This window comes from Oncorhynchus keta, chromosome 30 (assembly GCF_023373465.1).
Source record: "Oncorhynchus keta strain PuntledgeMale-10-30-2019 chromosome 30, Oket_V2, whole genome shotgun sequence".
NCBI classification, from domain to species: domain Eukaryota; kingdom Metazoa; phylum Chordata; class Actinopteri; order Salmoniformes; family Salmonidae; genus Oncorhynchus; species Oncorhynchus keta.
Window position 1 is genome coordinate 28113872 of NC_068450.1, and position 27506 is coordinate 28141377.

At 46.5% G+C, this 27506-nt stretch overlaps 2 protein-coding genes and 1 long non-coding RNA gene across 4 annotated transcripts in view; 1 reads left to right on the forward strand and 2 right to left on the reverse strand.

Moving 5' to 3' along the window:
- The window catches only part of LOC118363357 (receptor expression-enhancing protein 2-like), a 76985-nt gene that overhangs the window by 9673 nt on the left and 39806 nt on the right, over positions 1–27506 (reverse strand). The window lies entirely within an intron of this gene.
- On the reverse strand, positions 10679–14157 carry LOC127913967 (uncharacterized). The gene is made up of 3 exons (XR_008087436.1): positions 13805–14157; positions 13589–13736; positions 10679–11715 (listed from the first exon to the last, which is right to left on the reverse strand). It is a non-coding gene; the product is annotated as an uncharacterized LOC127913967 (long non-coding RNA).
- On the forward strand, positions 22875–27139 carry LOC118363355 (uncharacterized). 2 transcript variants are annotated; one of them, XM_035744098.2, is made up of 4 exons: positions 22875–23031; positions 24150–24386; positions 24838–24972; positions 25274–27139. In XM_035744098.2, exons 3-4 carry the CDS (start codon positions 24929–24931, stop codon positions 26739–26741), a joined length of 1512 nt encoding a protein of 503 aa, XP_035599991.1. In that variant the 5' UTR covers positions 22875–23031; positions 24150–24386; positions 24838–24928; the 3' UTR covers positions 26742–27139. The 2 variants fall into 2 exon arrangements, with proteins under 2 accessions (XP_035599991.1, XP_035599990.1); XM_035744097.2 differs by having other exon boundaries at positions 24150–24290.

The following is a 27506-nucleotide window of genomic DNA, read 5'->3' on the forward strand; positions in this document are numbered from 1 at the left end:
GGGGGAAAGGGGATGAGTGGAAGGGGGAAAGGGGGATGAGTGGAAGGGGAAAGGGGATGAGTGGAAGGGGGAAAGGGATGAGTGGAAGGGGGAAAGAGGGATGAGTAGAAGGGGGAAAGAGGGATGAGTGGAAGGGGGAAAGAGGGATGAGGGAAGGAAAGAGGGATGAGTGGAAGGGGGAAAGAGGGATGAGTGGAAGGGGGAAAGGGGGATGAGTGGAAGGGGGAAAGGGGGATGAGTGGAGGGGGAAAGGGGGATGAGTGGAAGAGGGGGAGTGAAGGGGGGAAAGGGGGATAAGTGGAAGGGGGAAAGGGGGATAAGTGGAAGGGGGATGAGTGGAAGGGGGAAAGGGGGGTGAGGGAAGAGGGGAAAGAGGGATGAGGAAGGGGAAAGAGGGATGAGGGAAGGGGAAAGGGGGATGAGTGGAAGGGGGAAAGGGGGATGAGTGGAAGGGGGAAAGGGGGATGAGTGGAAGGGGGAAAGAGGGATGAGTGGAAGGGGGAAAGGGGGATGAGTGGAAGGCAGAAAGGGGATGAGTGGAAGGAGGAAAGGGGGATGAGTGGAAGGGGAAAGGGGGATGAGTGGAAGGGGGAAAGGGGGATAAGTGGAAGAGGGGAGGAGTGAAGGGGGGAAAGGGGGATAAGGGAAGGGGGAAAGGGGATAAGTGGAAGGGGGAAAGGGGATGAGTGGAAGAGGGGGAGGAAAGGGGGGAAAGGGGGATAAGTGGAAGGGGGAAAGGGGATGAGTGGAAGGGGGAAAGGGGGAAGAGTGGAAGAGGGGAGGATGAAGGGGGGAAAGGGGGATGAATGGAAGGGGGAAAGAGGGATGAGTGGAAGGGGGAAAGAGGGATGAGTGGAAGGGGGAAGGGGGATGAGTGGAAGGGGGAAAGGGGGATGAGTGAAAGGGGGAAAGAGGGATGAGTGGAAGGGGGAAAGAGGGATGAGTGGAAGGGGGAAAGGGGGATGAGTGGAAGGGGGGGGGATGAGGGAAGGGGGAAAGGGGATGAGTGGAAGGGGGAAAGAGGGATGAGTAGAAGGGGGAAAGAGGGATGAGTGGAAGGGGGAAAGGGGATGAGTGGAAGGAAAGGGGGATGAGTGGAAGGGGGAAAGGGGGATGAGTGGAGGGGGAAAGGGGGATGAGTGGAAGAGGGGAGGAGTGAAGGGGGGAAAGGGGGATAAGTGGAAGGGGGAAAGGGGGATAAGTGGAAGGGGGAAAGGGGGATATGGAAGGGGGGAAGGGGGATAAGTGGAAGGGGGAAAGGGGGATGAGTGGAAGAGGGGGAGGAGGATGAAGGGGGGGAAAGGGGGATAAGTGGCAGGGGGATGAGTGGAAGGGGGAAAGGGTGGTGAGTGGAAGAGGGGAAGAGTGGAGGGGGGAAAGGGGGATGAGTGGAAGGGGGAAAGGGGATGAGTGGAAGGGGGAAAGGGGGATGAGTGGAAGGGGGAAAGGGGGATGAGGGAAGGGGGAAAGTGGGATGAGTGGAAGGGGGAAAGGGGGATGAGTGGAAGGGGGAAAGGGGGATGAGTGGAAGGGGGAAAGGGGGATGAGTGGAAGAGGGGAGGAGTGAAGGGGGGGAAAGGGGGATAAGTGGAAGGGGGAAAGGGGGATAAGTGGAAGGGGGAAAGGGGGATGAGTGGAAGAGGGGAGGAGTGAAGGGGGGAAAGGGGGATAAGTGGAAGGGGGAAAGGGGGATAAGTGGAAGGGGGAAAGGGGGATGAGGGAAGAGGGGGAGGAGTGAAGGGGGGAAAGGGGGATAAGTGGAAGGGGGGAGAGGGGGGATGAGTGGAAGGGGGAAAGGGGGATGAGTGGAAGGGGGGAAAGGGGGATGAGGGAAGGGGGAAAGGGGATGAGGGAAGGGGGAAAGGGGATGAGTGGAAGGGGAAAGAGGGATGAGTGGAAGGGGAAAGAGGGATGAGTGGAAGGGGGAAAGGGGGATGAGGGAAGGGGGAAAGAGGGATGAGTGGAAGGGGGAAAGGGGGATGAGTGGAAGGGGGAAAGGGGGATGAGTGGAAGGGGGAAAGGGGATGAGTGGAAGGGGGAAAGGGGATGAGTGGAAGGGGGAAAGAGGGATGAGTAGAAGGGGGAAAGAGGGATGAGTGGAAGGGGGAAAGAGGGATGAGTGGAAGGCGGAAAGGGGGATGAGTGGAAGGGGGAAAGGGGGATGAGTGGAGGGGGAAAGGGGGATGAGTGGAAGAGGGGGAGGAGTGAAGGGGGGGAAAGGGGGATAAGTGGAAGGGGGAAAGGGGGATAAGTGGAAGGGGGATGAGTGGAAGGGGGAAAGGGGGGTGAGGGAAGAGGGGAAAGAGGGATGAGTGGAAGGGGGAAAGGGGGATGAGTGGAAGGGGGAAAGGGGGATGAGTGGAAGGGGGAAAGGGGGATGAGGGAAGGGGGAAAGGGGGATGAGTGGAAGGGGGAAAGGGGGATGAGTGGAAGGCGGAAAGGGGGATGAGTGGAAGGGGGAAAGGGGGATGAGTGGAAGGGGGAAAGGGGGATAAGTGGAAGGGGGAAAGGGGGATGAGTGGAAGAGGGGGAGGAGTGAAGGGGGGGAAAGGGGGATAAGTGGAAGGGGGAAAGGGGGATGAGTGGAAAAGGGGATAAGTGGAAGGGGGTGAGTGGAAGGGGGGTGAGGGAAGAGGGGAAGAGTGGAGGGGGAAAGGGGGATAAGTGGAAGGGGGAAAGGGGATGAGTGGAAGAGGGGAGGAGTGAAGGGGGGGAAAGGGGGATAAGTGGAAGGGGGAAAGGGGGATGAGGGAAGAGGGGGAGGGGTGAAGGGGGGAAAGGGGGATATGGGAAGGGGGGAAAGGGGGATGAGTGGAAGGGGGAAAGGGGGAAGAGGGAAGAGGGGAGGAGTGAAGGGGGGAAAGGGGGATGAATGGAAGGGGGAAAGAGGGATGAGTGGAAGGGGGAAAGAGGGATGAGTGGAAGGGGGAAAGAGGGATGAGGGAAGGGGGAAAGGGGGATGAGTGGAAGGGGGAAAGGGGGATGAGGAAAGGGGGAAAGAGGGATGAGGGAAGGGGGAAAGGGGATGAGTGGAAGGGGGAAAGGGGGATGAGTGGAAGGGGGAAAGGGGATGAGTGGAAGGGGGAAAGGGGATGAGTGGAAGGGGGAAAGAGGGATGAGTAGAAGGGGAAAGAGGGATGAGTAGAAGGGGGAAAGAGGGATGAGTGGAAGGGGGAAAGAGGGATGAGTGGAAGGCGGAAAGGGGGATGAGTGGAAGGGGGAAAGGGGGATGAGTGGAGGGGGAAAGGGGGATGCGTGGAAGAGGGGGAGGAGGGAAGGGGGGGAAAGGGGGATAAGGGGAAGGGGGAAAGGGGGATAAGTGGAAGGGGGAAAGGGGGGTGAGGGAAGAGGGGAAAGAGGGATGAGTGGAAGGGGGAAAGGGGGATGAGTGGAAGGGGGAAAGAGGGATGAGTGGAAGGGGGAAAGAGGGATGAGTGGAAGGCGGAAAGGGGGATGAGGGAAGGGGGAAAGAGGGATGAGTGGAAGGCGGAAAGGGGGATGAGTGGAAGGGGGAAAGGGGGATAAGTGGAGGGGGAAAGGGGGATGAGTGGAAGAGGGGGAGGAGTGAAGGGGGGGAAAGGGGGATAAGTGGAAGGGGGGATAAGTGGAAGGGGGATGAGTGGAAGGGGGAAAGGGGGGTGAGTGGAAGAGGGGAAGAGTGGAGGGGGAAAAGGGGGATGAGTGGAAGGGGGAAAGGGGATAAGTGGAAGAGGGGGAGGAGTGGAAGGGGGATGATTGGAGGGGGTAAAGGGGGATGAGTGGAAGGGGGAAAGGGAAAGCTGGAGGTGAGTGGAGAAAGGCTTGACTGACAGTGTGCTAACATTACATACATCTGGGCTACACAAACCTACACACTGACACACACACACACACACCTAAATAATACAATGTGAATCTAAAGCACACCCACACACATATAGCAACCATTATATAAACACAAAACAGGCATACAGTAACTTACAGTATGTATCATCATACAAGCTCACGCACACATATACATACACATACACACACATACACACACACACTAAAACGCATTGAGGTGGAGCTTTTTCCAAACCAGTGATGAGGATATGATAACATTTCTACATCATTTTTACCATAACAGAAAGATGTGTACAGCTCTCTGCACCTCTAAATATAATTGTTATATCTTTGCCACTCTCTCTCTCTCTTGTTTCACCACCTATCTTTCTCCTCCTTCCCTCCTTCTTGTCTTGCCTAGTTCCTGTCCTTCTGGCTGGGTAAAGCTCAGCGGTGGCCCTGTGCTCTAGTGACTCACTCTGTGTGTGTTCATTGCTCTGGAATGGGGAAACAAATTGGTTTGTTTTCACTTCTCTGCTCCGTACCCTGTGCGATTTTCTAGGCAACTGTCAGAACGCGGCTATGTAACCTTAAGCAGGCTTCCCTGCGTGAGTGAGTGTGTTTGTGTGTGAGGACAATTTCCATCAGAACAGCAGGTTAGAGTCCACAGTAGCCTTCAGATCTAAGACAGCCAGATGCATACTGCAGCACCTTATATCTGGCCTGTTGATGGGCTGTTCTTGATCATCTGAAAGATCATAAGAGCACCTGTATTAGAATGCTTCTGCTCCACTTCTCACAGCCACGGAGGAAACCTGGGTCTGCCCTCATTCGCAACCTCCCCTAGTGCACACACAATCACACATGCACACTGCCAGGAAAAGAGAGGAACTATACCACCACCTACAAACACAACCCTCCCCCCACACACATTTCTCTCCCACCCCTCCCTGTTCATCTGTGTCAGCTATGTAAAAAGCAGCGGTGATATGAGAACGTTCCCTGGAGACTGAGTTTGTCATCATACATGAAACAGCACCCCAGGTCTGACTAAACACTTCTCAGTGGTAAAAAATGAAGAGCTGTTAAATATAGATCCTGTCCCCCTCCATCACATATGGAAAGCAGAGACCGCTTCAGCACTGTGGAGAGCGCCAGTGTGAGGGGTGAGAGCGGGTACAGCACAGCCCAACTGCCGCTGGGGTGTGTGTGTGTGTGTGTGTGTGTGTGGACAGCCCGCCAGGTGTCCTCTCAGTATGTGTTCAACAGTAAACACAGAGGCTGATGACGATGATGTCAAACCCACACCTGACCTTATCTCCTCTAACAATCTCTCTCTCCATCTCTCATTCTCTCCATCTTATCTGATTCTCCATCTCTCTCCCTCACCCATCTCTACAACATTCCCTCCATCCCCTTTTAGCATCACTCACTGTCTCTACCTATTCTCTCTTTACAAACTGTTCCTCCATCCATATTCTCCACTTTACCACTCCATCCCTCCACCTCTGTCCTTTCCCCCCTCACCCTCTCATGCCTTCTTTGTCTCTCATCCTCCATCTTGCTCTTTCCATCCCACTTCTCCATTCTCTCCTCTCCCCTCCTCTCCCCAAACCCTCCTCTCCTCTCCCCATACCCTCCCCTCTTCTCCTCTCCCCAAACCCTCCTCTCCTTTACCCAGTGGTGTAAAGGGTACCCAATTGTCATACTTGAGTAAAAGTATAGATACCTCAATAGAAAGTTACTCAAGTAAAAGTGAAAGTCACCCAGTAAAATACTACTTGAGTAAAAGTTTTAAAGTATTTGGATTTAAATATACTTAAGTATCAAAAGTAAATGTAATTGCTAAAAAATGCTTAGGTATATAAAGTAAAAGTAAAAATAACTTAAATGGGCAGATAAATCTCTTTTCTCCTTCCTAAAATAGTCAGATAAATCTCTTTTCTCCTTCCTAAAGGGCAGATGTATCTCTTTTCATGAGACCAGAGAGAGGGCAAGAGACAGAGGGGTGGAGCCCAGAGAGATAGAATTTGAGACAGACAAATATAGAAATATGGATAGATACTATTCTGTACAGTTATGTGAAGATAAGGACAGTACATAAGGACACAGTGCATAAGGACATTACATATGGACAGTACACAAGGGCACAGTACATAAGGAAATGGTGTATAAGGACATTACAAAATTACACCATGCATAAGGACACCGTGCATAAGGATAGTAGATAAGAACGCAATGCATAAGGACAGTACATAAGGGCATAAGTACATAACGACAGTGCATAAGGACAGTACATAACAACACAGTGCATAAGGACAGTACATAAGGACAAAGCGCATAATGACAGTACATAATGACACAGTACATAAGAACAGTACATAATGGCAGTACATAAGGACACAGTGCATAAGAACAGTATATAAGGACACTGTGTATAAATCAAATCAAATTTTATTTGTCACATACACATGGTTAGCAGATGTTAATGCGAGTGTAGCGAAATGCTTGTGCTTCGAGTTCCGACAATGCAGTGATAACCAACAAGTAATCTAACTAACAATTCCAAAACTACTGTCTTATACACAGTGTAAGGGGATAAAGAATATGTACATAAGTATATATGAATGAGTGATGGTACAGGGCAGCATACAGTAGATGGTATAGAGTACAGTATATACATATGAGATGAGTATGTAGACAAAGTAAACAAAGTGGCATAGTTAAAGTGGCTAGTGATACATGTATTACATAAGGATGCAGTCGATGTTATAGAGTACAGTATATACGTATGCATATGAGATGAATAATGTAGGGTAAGTAACATTATATAAGGTAGCATTGTTTAAAGTGGCTAGTGATATATTTACATCATTTCCCACCAATGATTAAAATGGTGGAGTTGGGTCAGTGTCAATGACAGTGTGTTGGCAGCAGCCACTCAATGTTAGTGGTGGCTGTTTAACAGTCTGATGGCCTTGAGATAGAAGCTGTTTTTCAGTCTCTCGGTCCCAGCTTTGATGCACCTGTACTGACCTCGCCTTCTGGATGATAGCGGGGTGAACAGGCAGTGGCTCGGGTGGTTGATGTCCTTGATGATCTTTATGGCCTTCCTGTAACATTGGGTGGTGTAGGTGTCCTGGAGGGCAGGTAGTTTGCCCCCGGAGATGCGTTGTGCAGACCTCACTACCCTCTGGAGAGCCTTACGGTTGAGGGCGGAGCAGTTGCCGTACCAGGCGGTGATACAGCCCGCCAGGATGCTCTCGATTGTGCATCTGTAGAAGTTTGTGAGTGCTTTTGGTGACAAGCAGAATTTCTTCAGCCTCCTGAGGTTGAAGAGGCGCTGCTGCGCCTTCTTCACGACGCTGTCAGTGTGAGTGGACCAATTCAGTTTGTCTGTGATGTGTATGCCGAGGAACTTAAAACTTGCTACCCTCTCCACTACTGTTCCATCGATGTGGATAGGGAGGTGTTCCCTCTGCTGTTTCCTGAAGTCCACAATCATCTCCTTAGTTTTGTTGACGTTGAGTGTGAGGTTATTTTCCTGACACCACACTCCGAGGGCCCTCACCTCCTCCCTGTAGGCAGTCTCGTCGTTGTTGGTAATCAAGCCTACCACTGTTGTGTCGTCCGCAATCTTGATGATTGAGTTGGAGGCGTGCGTGGCCACGCAGTCGTGGGTGAACAGGGAGTACAGGAGAGGGCTCAGAACGCACCCTTGTGGGGCCCCCGTGTTGAGGATCAGCGGGGAGGAGATGTTGTTGCCTACCCTCACCACCTGGGGGCGGCCCGTCAGGAAGTCCAGTACCCAGTTGCTGGGAGCAAGACATCCTGGTCCGTGACTGGGCTGGGTTTCTTCTTGTAGTCCGTGATTGACTGTAGACCCTGCCACATGCCTCTTGTGTCTGAGCCGTTGAATTGAGATTCTACTTTGTCTCTGTACTGACGCTTAGCTTGTTTAATAGCCTTGCGGAGGGAATAGCTGCACTGTTTGTATTCGGTCATGTTACCAGACACCTTGCCCTGATTAAAAGCAGTGGTTCGCGCTTTCAGTTTCACGCGAATGCTGCCATCAATCCACGGTTTCTGGTTAGGGAATGTTTTTATCGTTGCTATGGGAACACCGAATCAGCGTATTCGTCAATATTTTTATCTGACGCAATACGAAACATGTCCCAGTCCACGTGATGGAAGCTTGTCTTGGAGTGTGGAGTCAGCTTGGTCGGACCAGCGTTGGACAGACCTCAGCATGGGAGCCTCTTGTTTAAGTTTCTGTCTGTAGGCAGGGATCAACAAAATGGAGTCGTGTTCAGCTTTTCCGAAAGGGGGGCGGGGCAGGGCCTTATATGCGTCGCGGAAGTTAGAGTAACAATGATCCAAGGTTTTACCACCCCTGGTTGCGCAATCGATATGCTGATAAAATTTAGGGAGTCTTGTTTTCAGATTAGCTTTGTTAAAATCCCCAGCTACAATGAATGCAGCCTCCGGATAAATGGTTTCCAGTTTGCAAAGAGTTAAATAAAGTTTGTTCAGAGCCATCGATGTGTCTGCTTGGGGGGGATATATACGGCTGTGATTATAATCGAAGAGAATTCTCTTGGTAGATAATGCGGTCTACATTTGATTGTGAGGAATTCTAAATCAGGTGAACAGAAGGATTTGAGTTCCTGTATGTTTATTTCATCACACCATGTCTCGTTAGTCATGAGGCATACGCCGCCGCCACTCTTCTTACCAGAAAGATGTTTGTTTCTGTCGGCGCGATGCGTGGAGAACCCCGTTGGCTGCACCGCCCCGGATAGCGTCTTCCCAGTGAGCCATGTTTCCGTGAAGCAGAGGACGTTACAGTCTCTGACGTCCCTCTGGAATGCTACCCTTGCTCGGATTTCATCAACCTTGTTGTCAAGAGACTGGACATTGGCAAGAAGAATGCTAGGGAGTGGTGCGCGATGTGCCCGTGAATGGAGTCTGACCAGAAGACCGCTACGTTTCCCTCTTTTACGAAGTCGTTTTTTTTGGGGGTCGCTGCATGGAATCAATTCAGTTGACCTGTTTGTAAGGCAGAACACAGGATCCGCGTCGCGGAAAACATATTCTTGGTCGTACTGATGGTGAGTTGACGCTGATCTTATATTCAGTAGTTCTTCTCGACTGTATGTAATGAAACCTAAGATGACCTGGGGTACTAATGTAAGAAATAACACGTAAAAAAAACAAAAAACTGCATAGTTTCCTAGGAACGCGAAGCGAGGCGGCCATCTCTGTCGGCGCCGGAAGTGAGTCAGTGGACAGTACATAAGAACACAATGCATAAGGACAGTACATAAGGGCACAGTACATAATGACACAGCAGTACATAATGACACAGCAGCACATAATGACAGTGTATAAGGACAGTACATAACAACACAGTACATAAGGACACAGCACATAAGAACAGTACATAATGACAGTGCATAAGGACAGTACACAAGGACACAGTGCATAAGGACAGTACACAAGGACACAGTGCATAAGGACACAGTGCATAAGGACAGTACATAGGACACAGTGCATAAGGACAGTACATATGACACAGTACATAATGATACAGTACATAAGGACAATATATAAGGACACAGTGCATAAGGACAGTACATAAGGACACAGTGCATAAGGACACAGTACACAAGGACACAGTACACAAGGACACAGTACACAAGGACACAGTACGTTCTGAGACCGTGCCTCTATGCTTGGATCATAACACTCTCCGTCTTCAAGGTCAAAGCTCCACACTAGGGTGGCAGCCAGCTGTCTGGCCAATCAACTGGGCGGGCGGGTAGGGTAAGATGGGTTCTCTCCCATCTTCAGGGCTTATAGGAGAGAGGGTAAGGTGGGTTCAAAGTCCACAGAAAGCATAAGGCTGAGGGGGTGGGGTAAGGGATTAGAGGGATAGGGTTGAAGGGGTGGAGTAAGGAGTAGAGGGATAGGTTTGGGGGGGGGAGTAGAGGATAGTGGTGAGAGATGGATAGTGGTGAGGGAGATGGGGTAAGGGGTAGAGGGATAGGTGTGAGGGGGTGGGGTAAGGGGAAGAGGGATAGGGTGGGGTAAGGGGAAGACGGATAGGGTTGAAGGGGGTGGGGTAAGGCAAAGAGAGATAGGGGTGAGTGGGTGGAGGAAGAGAGGATATTATTGGGAGAAGGAGAGGGTGATGGCGGAGGCAAAGAGGAGGTGAGCCAATCATCTTGCTCACTTGACCCCTTCAATTACCAGGGTGACGGTTAATTATCATGGAGGTAAACTCCAGTAATTACTGCGTTGAGTCTCGGACAAAAGGCCACACATACACACATACACACTTGCAGCTCAAACACACGTTGCTATGGATACATACAAACTGGAAGACACAGAGAGAAAGAGAAATAGGAGAAGATAAAGAGAAGGGAGGAAGAAAGAATATGGAAAAGAGCGAGAAAGCAAACCAGAGGATACAAAGGTGAAATGTCATGGTAACAACCTACATCAGCCTACAGTAGCAGTGTGGTAACAACCTACATCAGCCTACAGTAGCAGTGTGGTGGTAACAACCTACATCAGCCTACAGTAGCAGTGTGGTGGTAACAACCTACATCAGCCTACAGTAGTAGTGTGGTAACAACATACATCAGCCTACAGTAGCAGTGTGGTGGTAACAACCTACATCAGCCTACAGTAGTAGTGTGGTAACAACCTACATCAGCCTACAGTAGCAGTGTGGTGTAACAACCTACATCAGCCTACAGTAGCAGTGTGGTAACAACCTACATCAGCCTACAGTAGCAGTGTGGTAACAACCTACATCAGCCTACAGTAGCAGTGTGGTAACAACCTACATCAGCCTACAATAGCAGTGAGGTGTAACAACCTACATCAGCAGTGTGGTGGTAACAACCTACATCAGTCTACAGTAGTAGTGTGGTAACAACCTACATCAGTCTACAGTAGCATTGTGGTGTAACAACCTACATCAGTCTACAGTAGCAGTGTGGTGTAACAACCTACATCAGCCTACAGTAGCAGTGTGGTAACAATCTACATCAGCCTACAGTAGCAGTGTGATGGTAACAACCTACATCAGCCTACAGTAGCAGTGTGAAGGTTACAACCTACATCAGCCTACAGCAGCAGTGTGAAGGTAACAATCTACATCAGCCTACAGTAGCAGTGTGGTAACAACCTACATCAGCCTACAGTAGCGGTGTGAAAGTAACAACCTACATCAGCCTACAGTAGCAGTGTGAAGGTAACAATCTACATCAGCCTACAGTAGCAGTGTGATGGTAACAACCTACATCAGCCTACAGTAGCAGTGTGAAGGTTACAACCTACATCAGCCTACAGTAGCAGTGTGGTAACAACCTACATCAGCCTACAGTAGCAGTGTGGTAACAACCTACATCAGCCTACAGTAGCAGTGTGGTAACAACCTACATCAGCCTACAGTAGCAGTGTGAAGGTAACAACCTACATCTGCCTACAGTAGCAGTGTGAAGGTAACAACCTACATCTGCCTACAGTAGCAGTGTGAAGGTAACAACCTACATCAGCCTACAGTAGCAGTGTGGTAACAACCTACATCAGCCTACAGTAGCAGTGTGGTAACAACCTACATCAGCCTACAGTAGCAGTGTGGTAACAACCTACATCAGCCTACAGTAGCAGTGTGGTAACAACCTACATCAGCCTACAGTAGCAATGTGAAGGTAACAACCTACATAAGCCTACAGTAGCAGTGTGAAGGTAACAACCTACATCAGCCTGCAGTAGCAGTGTGATGGTAACAACCTACATCAGCCTACAGTAGCAGTGTGGTGCTAACAGCCTACATCAGCCTACAGTAGCAGTGTGGTAACAACCTACATCAGCCTACAGTAGCAGTGTGGTAACAACCTACATCAGCCTACGGTAGCAGTGTGAAGGTTACAACCTACATCAGCATACAGTAGCAGTGTGGTGCTAACAGCCTACATCAGTCTACAGTAGCAGTGTGATGGTAACAATCTACATCAGCCTACAGTAGCAGTGTGGTGCTAACAGCCTACATCAGTCTACAGTAGCAATGTGAAGGTTACAACCTCCATCAGCCTACAGTAGCAGTGTGAAGGTAACAATCTACATCAGCCTACAGTAGCAGTGTGAAGGTAACAACCTACATCAGCCTACAGTAGCAGTGTGATGGTAACAACCTACATCAGCCTACAGTAGCAGTGTGGTGCTAACAGCCTACATCAGCCTACAGTAGCAGTGTGGTAACAACCTACATCAGCCTACAGTAGCAGTGTGGTGGTAACAACCTACATCAGCCTACAGTAGCAGTGTGGTGGTAACAACCTACATCAGCCTACAGTAGCAGTGTGGTGGTAACAACCTACATCAGCCTACAGTAGCAGTGTGGTGGTAACAACCTACATCAGCCTACAGTAGCAGTGTGGTGGTAACAACCTACATCAGCCTACAGTAGTAGTGTGATGGTAACAATCTACATCAGCCTACAGTAGCATTGTGATGGTAACAACCTACATCAGCCTACAGTAGCAGTGTGAAGGTAACAATCTACATCAGCCTACGGTAGCAGTGTGATGGTAACAATCTACATCAGCCTACAGTAGCAGTGTGAAGGTAACAACCTACATCAGCCTACAGTAGCAGTGTGGTAACAACCTACATCAGCCTACAGTAGCAGTGTGGTAACAACCTACATCAGCCTACAGTAGCAGTGTGAAGGTTACAACCTACATCAGCCTACCGTAGCAGTGTGGTGCTAACAGCCTACATCAGTCTACAGTAGCAGTGTGATGGTAACAATCTACATCAGCCTACAGTAGCAGTGTGGTGATAACAGCCTACATCAGTCTACAGTAGCAGTGTGAAGGTTACAACCTACATCAGCCTACAGCAGCAGTGTGAAGGTAACAATCTACATCAGCCTACAGTAGCAGTGTGGTAACAACCTACATCAGCCTACAGTAGCGGTGTGAAAGTAACAACCTACATCAGCCTACAGTAGCAGTGTGAAGGTAACAATCTACATCAGCCTACAGTAGCAGTGTGATGGTAACAACCTACATCAGCCTACAGTAGCAGTGTGAAGGTTACAACCTACATCAGCCTACAGTAGCAGTGTGGTAACAACCTACATCAGCCTACAGTAGCAGTGTGGTAACAACCTACATCAGCCTACAGTAGCAGTGTGGTAACAACCTACATCAGCCTACAGTAGCAGTGTGGTAACAACCTACATCAGCCTACAGTAGCAGTGTGAAGGTAACAACCTACATCTGCCTACAGTAGCAGTGTGAAGGTAACAACCTACATCAGCCTACAGTAGCAGTGTGGTAACAACCTACATCAGCCTACAGTAGCAGTGTGGTAATAACCTACATCAGCCTACAGTAGCAGTGTGGTAACAACCTACATCAGCCTACAGTAGCAGTGTGGTAACAACCTACATCAGCCTACAGTAGCAGTGTGGTAACAACCTACATCAGCCTACAGTAGCAGTGTGGTAACAACCTACATCAGCCTACAGTAGCAATGTGAAGGTAACAACCTACATAAGCCTACAGTAGCAGTGTGAAGGTAACAACCTACATCAGCCTGCAGTAGCAGTGTGATGGTAACAACCTACATCAGCCTACAGTAGCAGTGTGGTGCTAACAGCCTACATCAGCCTACAGTAGCAGTGTGGTAACAACCTACATCAGCCTACAGTAGCAGTGTGGTAACAACCTACATCAGCCTACAGTAGCAATGTGGTAACAACCTACATCAGCCTACAGTAGCAATGTGAAGGTAACAACCTACATAAGCCTACAGTAGCAGTGTGAAGGTAACAACCTACATCAGCCTGCAGTAGCAGTGTGATGGTAACAACCTACATCAGCCTACAGTAGCAGTGTGGTGCTAACAGCCTACATCAGCCTACAGTAGCAGTGTGGTAACAACCTACATCAGCCTACAGTAGCAGTGTGGTAACAACCTACATCAGCCTACAGTAGCAGTGTGGTAACAACCTACATCAGCCTACAGTAGCAGTGTGGTAACAACCTACATCAGCCTACAGTAGCAATGTGAAGGTAACAACCTACATAAGCCTACAGTAGCAGTGTGAAGGTAACAACCTACATCAGCCTGCAGTAGCAGTGTGATGGTAACAACCTACATCAGCCTACAGTAGCAGTGTGGTGCTAACAGCCTACATCAGCCTACAGTAGCAGTGTGGTAACAGCCTACATCAGTCTACATTTACATTTAAGTCATTTAGCAGACGCTCTTATCCAGAGCGACTTACAAATTGGTGCATACACCTTATGACAACCAGTGGAACAGCCACTTGCATCTAAATCTTGTTGGGGGTGAGAAGGGGGGTGAGAAGGATTACTTACCCTTACTTACCCTATCCTAGGTATTCCTTGAAGAGGTGGGGTTTCAGGTGTCTCCGGAAGGTGGTGATTGACTCCGCTGTCCTGGCGTCGTGAGGGAGTTTGTTCCACCATTGGGGGCCAGAGCAGCGAACAGTTTTGACTGGGCTGAGCGGGAACTGTACTTCCTCAGTGGTAGGGAGGCGAGCAGGCCAGAGGTGGATGAACGCAGTGCCCTTGTTTGGGTGTAGGGCCTGATCAGAGCCTGGAGGTACTGAGGTGCCGTTCCCCTCACAGCTCCGTGGCGAGCACCATGGTCTTGTAGCGGATGCGAGCTTCAACTGGAAGCCAGTGGAGAGAGCGGAGGAGCGGGGTGACGTGAGAGAACTTGGGAAGGTTGAACACCAGACGGGCTGCGGCGTTCTGGATGAGTTGTAGGGGTTTAATGGCACAGGCAGGGAGCCCAGCCAACAGCGAGTTGCAGTAATCAAGACGGGAGATGACAAGTGCCTGGATTAGGACCTGCGCCGCTTCCTGTGTGAGGCAGGGTCGTACTCTGCGGATGTTGTAGAGCATGAACCTACAGGAACGGGACACCGCCTTGATGTTAGTTGAGAACGTCAGGGTGTTGTCCAGGATCACGCCAAGGTTCTTAGCGCTCTGGGAGGAGGACACAATGGAGTTGTCAACCGTGATGGCGAGATCATGGAATGGGCAGTCCTTCCCCAGGAGGAAGAGGAGCTCAGTCTTGCTGAGGTTCAGCTTGAGGTGGTGATCCGTCATCCACACTGATATGTCTGCCAGACATGCAGAGATGCGATTCGCCACCTGGTCATCAGAAGGGGGAAAGGAGAAGATTAATTGTGTGTCGTCTGCATAGCAATGATAGGAGAGACCATGTGAGGTTATGACAGAGCCAAGTGACTTGGTGTATAGCGAGAATAAGAGAGGGCCTAGAACAGAGCCCTGGGGACACCAGTGGTGAGAGCGCGTGGTGAGGAGACAGATTCTCGCCACGCCACCTGGTAGGAGCGACCTGTCAGGTAGGACGCAATCCAAGCGTGGGCCGCGCCGGAGATGCCCAACTCGGAGAGGGTGGAGAGGAGGATCTGATGGTTCACAGTATCGAAGGCAGCCGATAGGTCTAGAAGGATGAGAGCAGAGGAGAGAGAGTTAGCTTTAGCAGTGCGGAGCGCCTCCGTGATACAGAGAAGAGCAGTCTCAGTTGAATGACTAGTCTTGAAACCTGACTGATTTGGATCAAGAAGGTCATTCTGAGAGAGATAGCGGTAGAGCTGGCCAAGGACGGCACGCTCAAGAGTTTTGGAGAGAAAAGAGAGAAGGGATACTGGTCTGTAGTTGTTGACATCGGAGGGATCGAGTGTAGGTTTTTTCAGAAGGGATGCAACTCTCGCTCTCTTGAAGACGGGAGGGACGTAGCCAGCGGTCAGGGATGAGTTGATGAGCGAGGTGAGGTAAGGGAGAAGGTCTCCGGAAATGGTCTGGAGAAGAGAGGAGGGGATAGGGTCAAGCGGGCAGGTTGTTGGGCGGCCGGCCGTCACAAGACGCGAGATTTCATCTGGAGAGAGAGGGAGAGAGAGGTCAGAGCATAGGGTAGGGCAGTGTGAGCAGAACCAGCGGTGTCGTTTGACTTAGCAAACGAGGATCGGATGTCATCGACCTTCTTTTCAAAATGGTTGACGAAGTCATCTGCAGAGAGGGGAGGAGGGAGGGGGGATTCAGGAGGGAGGAGAAGGTGGCAAAGAGCTTCCTAGGGTTAGAGGCAGATGCTTGGAATTTAGAATGGTAGAAAGTGGCTTTAGCAGCAGAGACAGAGGAGGAAAATGTAGAGAGGAGGGAGTGAAAGGATGCCAGGTCCGCAGGGAGGCGAGTTTTCCTCCATTTCCGCTCGGCTGCCCGGAGCCCTGTTCTGTGAGCTCGCAATGAGTCGTCGAGCCACGGAGCGGGAGGGGAGGACCGAGCCGGCCTGGAGGATAGGGGACATAGAGAGTCAAAGGATGCAGTAAGGGAGGAGAGGAGGGTTGAGGAGGCAGAATCAGGAGATAGGTTGGAGAAAGTTGGAGCAGAGGGAAGAGATGATAGGATGGAAGAGGAGAGAGTAGCGGGGGAGAGAGAGCGAAGGTTGGGACGGCGCGATACCATCCGAGTAGGGGCAGTGTGGGAAGTGTTGGATGAGAGCGAGAGGGAAAAGGATACAAGGTAGTGGTCGGAGACTTGGAGGGGAGTTGCAATGAGGTTAGTGGAAGAACAGCATCTAGTAAAGATGAGGTCAAGCGTATTGCCTGCCTTGTGAGTAGGGGGGGAAGGTGAGAGGGTGAGGTCAAAAGAGGAGAGGAGTGGAAAGAAGGAGGCAGAGAGGAATGAGTCAAAGGTAGACGTGGGGAGGTTAAAGTCGCCCAGAACTGTGAGTGAGTTTATTAGCAAGTGCATCGGTAATGTGTAAGAATGGTGCTCATCAGCATTTAACACCATAGTACCGTCCAAACTCGTCAGACCCTGGGTCTCGACCTCGCTCTGTGCAACTGGGTCCTGGACTTTCTGACGGGCTTGCCCCCAGGTGGTGAGGGTAGGCAACAACATCTCCACCCCGCTGATCCTCAACACTGGGGCCCCACAAGGGTGCGTTTTCAGCCCTCTCCTGTACTCCCTGTTCACCCATGACTGCGTGGCCATGCACACCAACTCAATCATCAAGTTTGCAGACGACACAACAGTGGTAGGCTTGATTACCAAAAATGACGAGACGGCCTACAGAGAGGAGTTGAGGGATCTCGGAGTGTGGTGTCAGGAAAATAACCTCACTCTCAACGTCACCAAAACAAAGGAGATGATTGTGGACTTCAGCAGAGGGAGTACCCCCCTATCCACATCGACAGGACAGTAGTGGAGAAGGTGGAAAGATTTAAGTTCCTCGGCATACACATCACGGACAAACTGAAATGGTCGACCTACAAAGACAGCGTGGTGAAGAAGGCAACAGCACCTCTTTAAATTCAGGAGGCTGAAGAAATGTGGCTTGTCATCAAAAACATTCAAACTTCTACAGATGCACAATCGAGAGCATCCTGTCGGGCTGTATCACCGCCTGGTATGGCAACTGCTCTGCCCACAACCGCAAGACTATCCAGAGGGTAGTGAGGTCTGCACAACACATCACCGAGGGCAAACTACCTGCCCTCCAGGACACCTATAGCACCCGATGTCACAGGATGGCCAAAAAGATCATCAAGGACAACAACCAACCGAGCCACTGCCTGTTCACCCCGCTATCATCCAGAAGGCGAGGTCAGTACAGGTGCATCAAAGCTGGGACTGAGAGACTGAAAAACAGCTTCTATCTCAAGGCCATCAGACTGATAAACAGCCATCACTAAAATTGAGTAGCTGCTGCCAACATACTGACTCAATCTCTAGTCACTTGAATAATTAAAAATTGGATGTAATAAATGTATCACCAGACACTTTAAACAATGCCACTTTATATAATGTTTACATACCCTACATTACTCATCTCATATGTATATACTGTACTCTATGCCATCTACTGCATCTTGCCTATGCCGCACAGCCATCACTTATCATTATATTTGTATGTACATATTCCTTATTCATTCCTTTACACTTGTGTGTGTATAAAGTCGTAGGTGGGAAATTGTTTGATTACTTGTTAGATATTACTGCACGGTCGGAACTAGAAGCACAAGCGTTTTGCTACACTCGCATTAGCATCTGCTAACCATGTGTATGTGACCAATAAAATTAGATTTGATTTGTAACAGCTTGACTGTATAATCAATAGCTATGATTTGCATGTATATATTATGATGAGAATGTGTAGACAAGGTAACTATGAAATGTAAAGAACACACACGCATACAATTTAACACTTCTCATTACCTCGCTCTCTCTCTCGTTAGTTGGCAGTAGGTGTTGCGTGGCCCTCCACAGCACAGAGCCCAGTAGCTGATGGGATAGGACAGAACAGACTACAGTAACTCCACTACATGTTGCCATGAGCAATCAGGAAGACATGTCACAATGGTGAAATGAGCAACCAGGTGGACTTGTCTGGAAGATTACAAAAGCAACTAGAAAGACTTGTCTGGAAGTTTCAAGAAGCAAAATTATTCAACAAGATACACCCTGGCATATTGACCCTACCCTGCATAGATCCTTACAGAGTAGACACCTAACACACACACACACACACACACACACACACACACACACACACACTTGAACTTTAGACAGATGGGTCTTGACACTAACCCATCTCCTTACCCCCATGCCAACACCCTTAAATACACACAATATGCTTGACACGTTGCATAAGCCATCACTGAGTGTATTAAGGTATGAGAAACAAAGCTTAGCTTCGTTCTTAGCTGTTAGGTTGTGGATGTTTTGCTAGTTGAAAGTGTTTAGGAGAAGGTTAGTTAGACTAAGCAACAAAAGATGCTGCAAAATAAGAAGTACCCATATACCATACTCTTGATCCAAACTTCCAGGTAAAACTAAGAATAGGCTGTGAAGAGCCTCATTTCATAATTCCTGACAAGACACTTTTCTAATACACTGGATATAGGGATGGCGCATGCCAGGGTATATTCTGCCACCTAGAGACTACATCACTTCTCTTCCAACTTGCCTCCATTCTCTCTCTCCTTAGCAAAGAGCGCCACCCAATGTTCACTCTTCAAACTGAGTGATGTGCGGTGGAACTGAGGACGATTCAGTCAGTACAGAACTGAGGCTGGGACGAGTCAGTCAGTACAGAACTGTCATTTCGGTAACTTACTCTTATATTATGAGTATATTTACTAAGAGTTTGCGCCAGTACCAATGCACATACCGTTTCCACGCCTCTGTAAGGTGTTATTGTGGTGTTCTGGATTATATGATCATTTTGAGCAGAACCACTGTACTGCACTAAAGCACTGATAGGTAGTGCTCTTTCACACACAGGGCCTGTAATCAATATGCTATTTCTACCAAGACTCATAGATCCATGGATATAATCACATTCACAACTGGAGTAGAGCTATTGCTACTGTGGATGGTTACGCAAAAAAATGCAGACCATTACAAGTGTGCTCGGACTAAAATAACAGCACGATTAGTCTGGGTTGACTGTACAGCTGGGTTCACTAAAAAGGAATCTCCAGTCTTTCACTGTTGATCATGATTATTTTATAGTCTTTAAATAGAAGCCTCATAACCTGTGTCTACAAGGAGGGACTCTCCCTCTGGCCTCTCCTCTCCCAGACAGTCAGTAGTGGGCTGGAGCAGGATGCTCCTCAGCAGCTGTTGTGCAACTGGGGTTTTCTCCCTGACGTCAGCATAGGATCCCCGATACTCACTGCAGCGCTGCAGTGTCAACAGGGAGGACAGGTGGAGGAATGGGGGGATAAACCAAGGAGAGTTGGAGAGGAGGTGGGAGGAGGAATGGAGGAGGGATATTCCAAAGAGGGGAGAGAGACACATGAGGGAGCGGTTGAGATGGGGGAGGAGGCATACACCATGGAGAGCTGCTGAGCAAGGAGAATTATGAAGAAGAGTAGAGAAAGAGGTCCAGTTGCCAGGACCACAAATAGAAATTCCATCTAGACTCCATTGCCTTAGAGCACACAAAAAACTATACATACCGTGGCCTAATATCCAGCGCCACAGGTAACGTCCACAAAGCTGTGAATGATCTGAGACACGGCAAGAAGGGCCTTCTATGCCATCAAAAGGAACATATGTTTCAACATACCAATTAGGATCTGGCTAAAAATACTGGGGCTCTGTTCATAAAACAAACAGACCCCCAGGACAGCAACACAATTAGACCCAACCAAATCATGAGAAAACAAAAAGATAATTACTTGACACATTGGAAAGAATTAACAAAAAAACAGAGCAATCTAGAATGCTATTTGGCCCTAAACAGAGACTACACAGTGGCAGAATACCTGACCACTGTGACTGACCCAAAATTAAGGAAAGCTTTGACTATGTACAGAATCAGTGAGCATAGCCTTGCTATTGAGAAAGGTTGCCATAGCCTGTCTTCTCTTGAGAGCCATGTCAGCCTATGTGCTACTGCACACAAAATGAAGTGGAAACTGAGCAGCACTTCCTAACTTCGTGCCAAGTGTATGACCATATTAGAGACATATATTTCCCTCAGATTACACCAGACCCACAAAGAATTTGAAAACAAACCCAATTTTGATAAACTCCCATATCTATTGGGTGAAATACCATAGAGTGCCATCAGAGCATCAAGATGTGATGGCACGACCTGTTTCCACAAGAAAAGGGCAACCAGTGAAGAACAAACATCATTATAAATACAACCCATATTTAAGTTTATTTAATTTCCCTTTCGTACTTTACTATTTGCACTTCATTACAACACTGTATATAGACATAATGACAATTGAAATGTCTTTATACTTCTGGAACCTTTGTGAGTGTAATGTTTACTGTTCACTTTTGTTTGTTTTCAATTTCCCTTGCTTTGGCAGTGTTAACATATGTTTCCCATGCCAATAAAGTCCTTTGAATTGAATTGAGAGAGAGAGAATGGCACGAGGGAGGACTGTGTGAGAGAGAGGAGTGAGTGACTTTTTCCCCAAAAACCTTTCATCAACCCCCCTTAGAGGTGAGAGAACAGCAGGGGAGAAGCAGTGATGGTGCCTCGTCATCCTCCCCCTCATCACCGCCTCCTCGCTGAAGAGAAAATAGTAGAATCCCCCCCCATCTACAGACTCATACAACACTCCTTCCATGGTCTCCAACTGCTCTTAAACGCTAGTAAAACCAAATGTATGCTTTCAACCGTTCGCTGCCCGCACCCGCCCGCCCGACTAGCATCACTGCCCTGGACGGTTCTGACCTAGAAAACAACAAATACCTAGGTGTCTGGCTAGACTGTGAACTCTCCTTCCAGACTCATATTAAACATCTCCAATCCAAAATCAAATCTAGAAATCGGCTTTATATTTCACAACAAAGCCTCCTTCACTCACACCGCCAAACTTGCCCGAGTTAAACTGACTATCCTACCGATCCTCGACTTTGGCGATGTCATCTACAAAATAGCTTCCAGTACTCTACTCAGCAAAGTGGATGCAGTCATTCACAGTGCCATCCATTTTGTTACCAAAGCCCCTTCTACCACGCACCACTGTGACCTGTATGCTCTCGTCGCCTGGCCCTCGCTACATATTCATCGCCAGACCCACTGGCTCCAGGTCATCTATAAGTCTATGCTAGGTAACACTCCGCCTTATCTCAGCTCAATGGTCACGACACCTACCCGTAGCACCGCTCCAGCAGGTATATCTCACTGGTCATCCCCAAAGCCAACACCTCCTTTGGCCACCTTTCCTTCCAGGACTCTGCTGCCAGTGATTGGAACGAATTGCAACATCACTGAAGCTGGAGACTTATATTTCCCACACTAACTTTAAACATCAGCTATCTGAGCAGCTAACCGATCGCTGCAGCTGTACATAGTCCATCTGTAAATAGTCCACCCAATCTACCTTCCTCGTCCCCATTTTGTTTTTATTTACTTTTCTGCTCTTTTGCACACCAGTATCTCTACTTGCACATCATCTGCTGATTTTTCACTCCAGTGTTAATCTGCTAAATTGTAATTACTTCGCTACTATGGCCTATTTATTGCCTACCTCCTCACGCCATTTGCACACACTGTATATAGACTTTCTTTTTTCTATTGTGTCATTGACTGTATGCTTCTTTATTCCATGTGTAACTCTGTGTTGTTGTTTGTGTCGCACTGCTTTGCTTTATCTTGGCCAGGCCACAGTTGTAAATGAGAACTTGTTCTCAACTAGTCTACCTGGTTAAATAAAGGTGAAGAAAAATACAAAAACAAAACATCTTGCAGTCTCTCTCCTCTCTCCCCTGCTCTCTCACACACACTCTTTCTCTCTAACACAAAACAATGATGTGTCACTCTCAGGCAATGGGGCATTCCTATCTCCAGTATCTATTGACTCCTGCCAGACAACCAGGGCTAAGGCATGACCTCAGGGGTTTTCAGTTTCAATCTGACCATGATCAAAATTAACCACTGTGTTTAGGTTCCCCATTTTCTGATTTAGTTGCTTGTTGCTTTTGCATGAAATCTTACACTCACAAAATATAAAGTTGATTAATTTCTCTGAAGCCAAGATCTATTTGTAATTGTAATAGTATGGTTCAAAATGTGTAGACTATTGAGAGGGTTAAGGGGTTTGCTGTGAGTGGAGTGCAGTTTGGGACTGTAGTTTCCTTAAATGTTTGTTACAAATACTGGTTGCGTCGCCCAGCTTAGATATTGTAGTCATCAACCAATGGTTGCATGCCACGTCCCCGACGGTGCCATCGGGCACCAGGTTGTTATAACATACCGTATGATGTAGTTAGGTGATGCGGAAAATACTAATCCAGGTGTTATAAGATCTGACATGACTCAGCAACTGTCTGACACCCAGTATCAGGACAGGACAGGACAGGCAGCATTCCATTCCATGTACTGACACCTGTAGGTCAGGTGATACAAAAAGGAAGATGTGGATCACTGACATAAAAATGGATTGGTCAAAATGAGAATGACATTATAAAATGGACCAATGGGGAAAAGTAGGTGGAAGGTGGGTATACTCTAGCCTGACAGCGAACCGAATGACACAAACATGAATGAGATGCCAAGTGTAGACACAAGCGTAACATTTTTGTATTCAGTGGAAAACAAAAATCCACAATCGAAGTTGGAAATGCCAAGCCTTCTGGAGCAACCTAAAAGTATTGTGATGGCTCACTTTCCGTAAGTATATAGAAATACCTTTCCTTAGAGCGTTGGACGTTCAAATCCCCGAGATGACAAGGTACAAATCTGTCGTTCTGCCGATGAACAGATATTTAACCCAGATTTTGTTCTGAACTGACTTGCCTAGTTAAATAAAGATAAAAATAAATAAACAGAAAACCAGAAAAGAAATGACAATATGGGTCGACACTACTTATTTTCTAAAATTAAAAATTGTTGTGTCATAACCGGATTATAGCTCCCATCCAAACGTTGTGATGAAAAGTTACTTCAACCAGTGAATGCTAGCGATGGCTAGTTATGCTATATTTGCTACCAGTCTGTCTTAATGAGTGTTAGCATGCTAATAGCATGCCCTGCACACAAGGGGTACGCAGTAGGTTGATAACGATGAGCCAAATATGTTGTATGAGACATTTCAAAGAACATTCCCAACTAATGAGAAAACAGCATTTCTTTTTAAGAGAATGAATGTGATTGAACAGGGCAAACTTGGGCATATTTTTACTTCTGTTCTCCATTGACCACAGAAACCTCATGCTGGATGTGCTACAGCATCTGATATGATAAAGATTGTCGTTATGACCAATCCTATTGTATTCCATGTATTTATGAAAAATGTTCTACTAGATCAAATGTGTGTATGGTGGCACCTGCTACAGCTTGAGTAATGACAGCACTGGTGTTATCTTGAAAGTGGAAAAGATCTGAGTGACACAGCAGTTTAAAGGTACTACAGCCATCTTAGTAGCACTTTACATTACAGCACGGCATAAAGTGGTGGTGACATGGTTACTCACCATCAAAATAATGCTATTGTGAGTTACAAAACATTGTTACTATACTATTAGCATGTTATTACTGTAATGTCAAGTGCTACCAAGATGGCTGTGAAGCAACACATGTAAAGTGCTTCAGATAATTCATTTTAAACTATTACCACTCAGTACAGTTCTTTTTTAAAGACAGTATAAATTAACGACTTGTTACATTTATAACTGTTCTTTACGAAGGAAAAAATAGAAACCTACTCAACCAGGAGGGGGGCTACTCAGTGTTTGTGAGTTCCATTTGTAATAATGATGGATTTGTTTCTCCTTCATGTTTCTCTACAGTAAGAAGAGGCCCCTGTCTAAGGGGAGTGATGTGAACTCTCCCAGCAACACAGACAGTTCTTCTGATAGATGCCCTCCTGAGGAGGATGTGGCTGCTATATCAACTAGATCCCAGAGTGAGGAGAATGAGAACCACCAATGGTATGACCCATTTGTGCCCCTCACATTGGGAACAGACCATATTGGCAGCTGTGAATTCAGTTGATGAATTCTGTAAGCAGGAAGTCAACCTACTGGGTGTGTTGATGTCATGTTGCTGAATCTACCTGGTTATAACTCAAGTCTTCGTTTACCTTGGCAAATCTGACCATAATTCTATCCTTCTGATTCCTGCTTAAAAGCTCATGCATAGTCACTTTAATATCTCTACCTACCTGTACATATGACCTCAATTACCCCCACACATTGACACACATTCCCCACGTATATAGCAACGCTATTATTTACTGCTGCTGGGGGGTATTTTCTTAAAACTGCATTGTTGGTTAAGGGCTTGTAAGTAAGCATTTCACTGTAAGGTCTACACCTGTTTTATTCTGTGCATGTGACACCTTGAATTAAATTGCAAGAAACCCCGTTTTAAAAACAAAATAAAAACAGTTAAACTATTTGTTAAGTTTAAATAGTTTTCAACAACTAATAGGTTTGTGACATTGATGGTGAATAACATCATTATATTTCTCTGCAGTAAGAAGAGGTACCTATCACTGTGTGAGGGAGGGGATCCTGATGATGTGAACCCTTCCAACAACACAAAGGGAGGGCCTCCTGAGGAGGATATGAATGCTAATTCAACCAGTAAGGGGATTGAGATCCCACAGAGGTATGACCTACATTTTCACAATATGCTTATTGGCATCAGGAGACAGAAAGCAATATATTTTGAAATCTTGAAGCTGACATGCAAAATTTTTGACACTGTACCAAAAGTGGACTAATATTAAACATACTAATTGTGGAGGACATGGTCGTTCTATTGTTATACATTTGACGTGTAAATCCAGAGTCCATAGTTATTTTCTGAATCTTTACTAGAAGATTTTACCATCTTTAGCTCTCTTTGACCCCTCACTAACAGGTTACAAATTGCAAAACTAATTTAGCTATTTTCATTCCCCTTACAGAGGAAGTCCCAGTCCTGCGAACATCAACTTTCCAGACCAGTCAATGGACCTCCCAAATCAAGTTGAAAACAAATTACGTGATACATTTTACCTTCTACAAACAAAATATTGCATTTATCTTAAAATTACATGGGCATTCTTAAAGTCAACTGGTGACGTGTTTGTTGCAATTCCGGAACCTAACAATATAGAGAATAAGGAAAACAAACCTCCAATAATTAGTCATACCAAAGAGTTACTTCTTGAGGCAGTGAAAAAAATGTTGGAAAACGAAGTGCAATTACAAAATATACAATTTTCTATGTATTCGCTCAACTCTCCTTCGCAAATTATAGATCATAAAATAACAGATTTAGCAGAACTGAACAAGTATGGCATAACAACGATTTTTACGGACTGTCTGACGGAAAACCAAAACATCCCAAAGCATTTTGAAAACATGTCTGAATTTCTTGATAAATACTACTCATTACAAACAAAAGGTTGCAAGCAAAAATTTGATACGCAACATGCATGGGCATTTATAGAGTCACCTTGTGGTGGAAAACCGGTTTTTGTTGACTTATTTAAATTAGAAGATTGCAAAAAGATGGGTAAGGGAGAACATACCGAAAAGTTACTTCTTCAGGAAGTAAAAAAAATATTGAAAAACAATGAGAAATTGCGAAATACCAAATTGTTTTTCTATACCCTCAATTCACCTTGTTTGCAAAATTCCGGTCATGATTCATGCATGAATTTACTGATTAAGGATTCAGCAGAACTGTACAAATCTTATGGTATAAAAACTATTGTTGGATACAGCAAATGGTACGGTTTGACTGGAAAGTTGACAACCTTTATAGATCCATATATCAGCTCATTTAATCACTTTAATTTGATAATCAGTAGTCCTAATTATGAAAACTATCGTGACAAATTTACCATTTTTAACACTGAGTATAACAATAAGAAAAGCCATGACTCTAAATCAAATTTTGAAGACAGAGAACTTACCAGGAAACTCTATATTTGGAGTAAACAATTTCTGCCCAACATTTCAGAAGTACCTTTCAAATTGAAAACTTTTAAAGACATCCATAAGTGCGTGACAAAGAAATTTAGGTCAATTAGCAATTACCATAAAAAAGATTTGAAAACCGATAAGAAAAGTCTTGACCTAGATTTTTTCATACCCCATTTTGGAACTCTTAATCAATTCCAAAAAGATGGAGAGTATCTAGCTGAAAAATTTGACTTGATAAAACACATTGGTAATGACTTAGATCAATCTAAAGTAAATTTCATAAAATGGTGGACTAAAACAATTGAGGACGAATATACTACTTTTCTTCGAGAAGACATTAATAGACGACTTAGTGAAGATGAACACAGAATCACAGTCCTCGGTCACATCAAGATTAACACTGCAGAATATTTACAGTTTTGTCACTTACCACCAAACAGTTTATACAAACTTTTAAATTAATACATGCAGCGTATTCATTTGAGGTTGTGAGCTATAGATTATTTAATTATATGAATAAATCAAATTGTATTGGTCACGTCTTATTTACCAAGTCAGTTAAGAACAAATTGTTATTTTCAATGACATACACATTGTTAGCAGATGTTAATGCAAGTAGTGAAATGCTTGTGCTTCTAGTAATCTAACATTCACAACTGCCTGTAAAGGGGTGAATAGAATATGTACATATGTCTCCACTTCCCCTGTGTGTTTTGCTGTACTGTAAACATATGCTTTAATACTAAGAAAAAAATCATTGATCGTTTGTTTCCTCATTTTATGCCGTATGTGGATTTTATTGTATAGAATGCCATTTCTATCACTTGTATTGATTTATAAATAAAACTGGTCCGCCCTCGCATGCTGTCAATTAATTTCTGGGCCACATCCTGACTGATGTCAGTCCATTGTTGCATAATCAATGCTTGGAGTTTGTCAGAATTTGTGGGGTTTTATTTGTCCACAAGTTCTCAATGGAATTAAGGTCGGGGGAGTTTCGTGGCCATGGACCAAAAATATCAAGGATTCCAAACACCCTCCTTTTGAAGCTTTCAGTCTGTTATTCCAACTCAAATCAGCATGACACAGTGATCTCCAGCCTTGTCAACACTCACACCTGTGTTCACGAAAGAATCACTGACATGTCAGCTGGTCCTTTTGTGGCAGGGCTGAAATGCAGTGGAAAAGCTTTAAGGGGATTCAGTTCATTTGCATGGCAAAGAGGGA

Excerpts from the sequence above, each read along its gene's own strand:
- LOC118363355 (XM_035744097.2), top strand. The coding sequence starts at position 22,901 with ATGAATGAGATGCCAAGTGTAGACACAAGCGTAACATTTTTGTATTCA. Across the intron at positions 23,032-24,149 it reads ATTGTGATGGCTCACTTTCC|TAAGAAGAGGCCCCTGTCTA; the intron begins GTAAGTATATAG and ends GTTTCTCTACAG. Across the intron at positions 24,291-24,837 it reads GAGAATGAGAACCACCAATG|TAAGAAGAGGTACCTATCAC; the intron begins GTATGACCCATT and ends ATTTCTCTGCAG.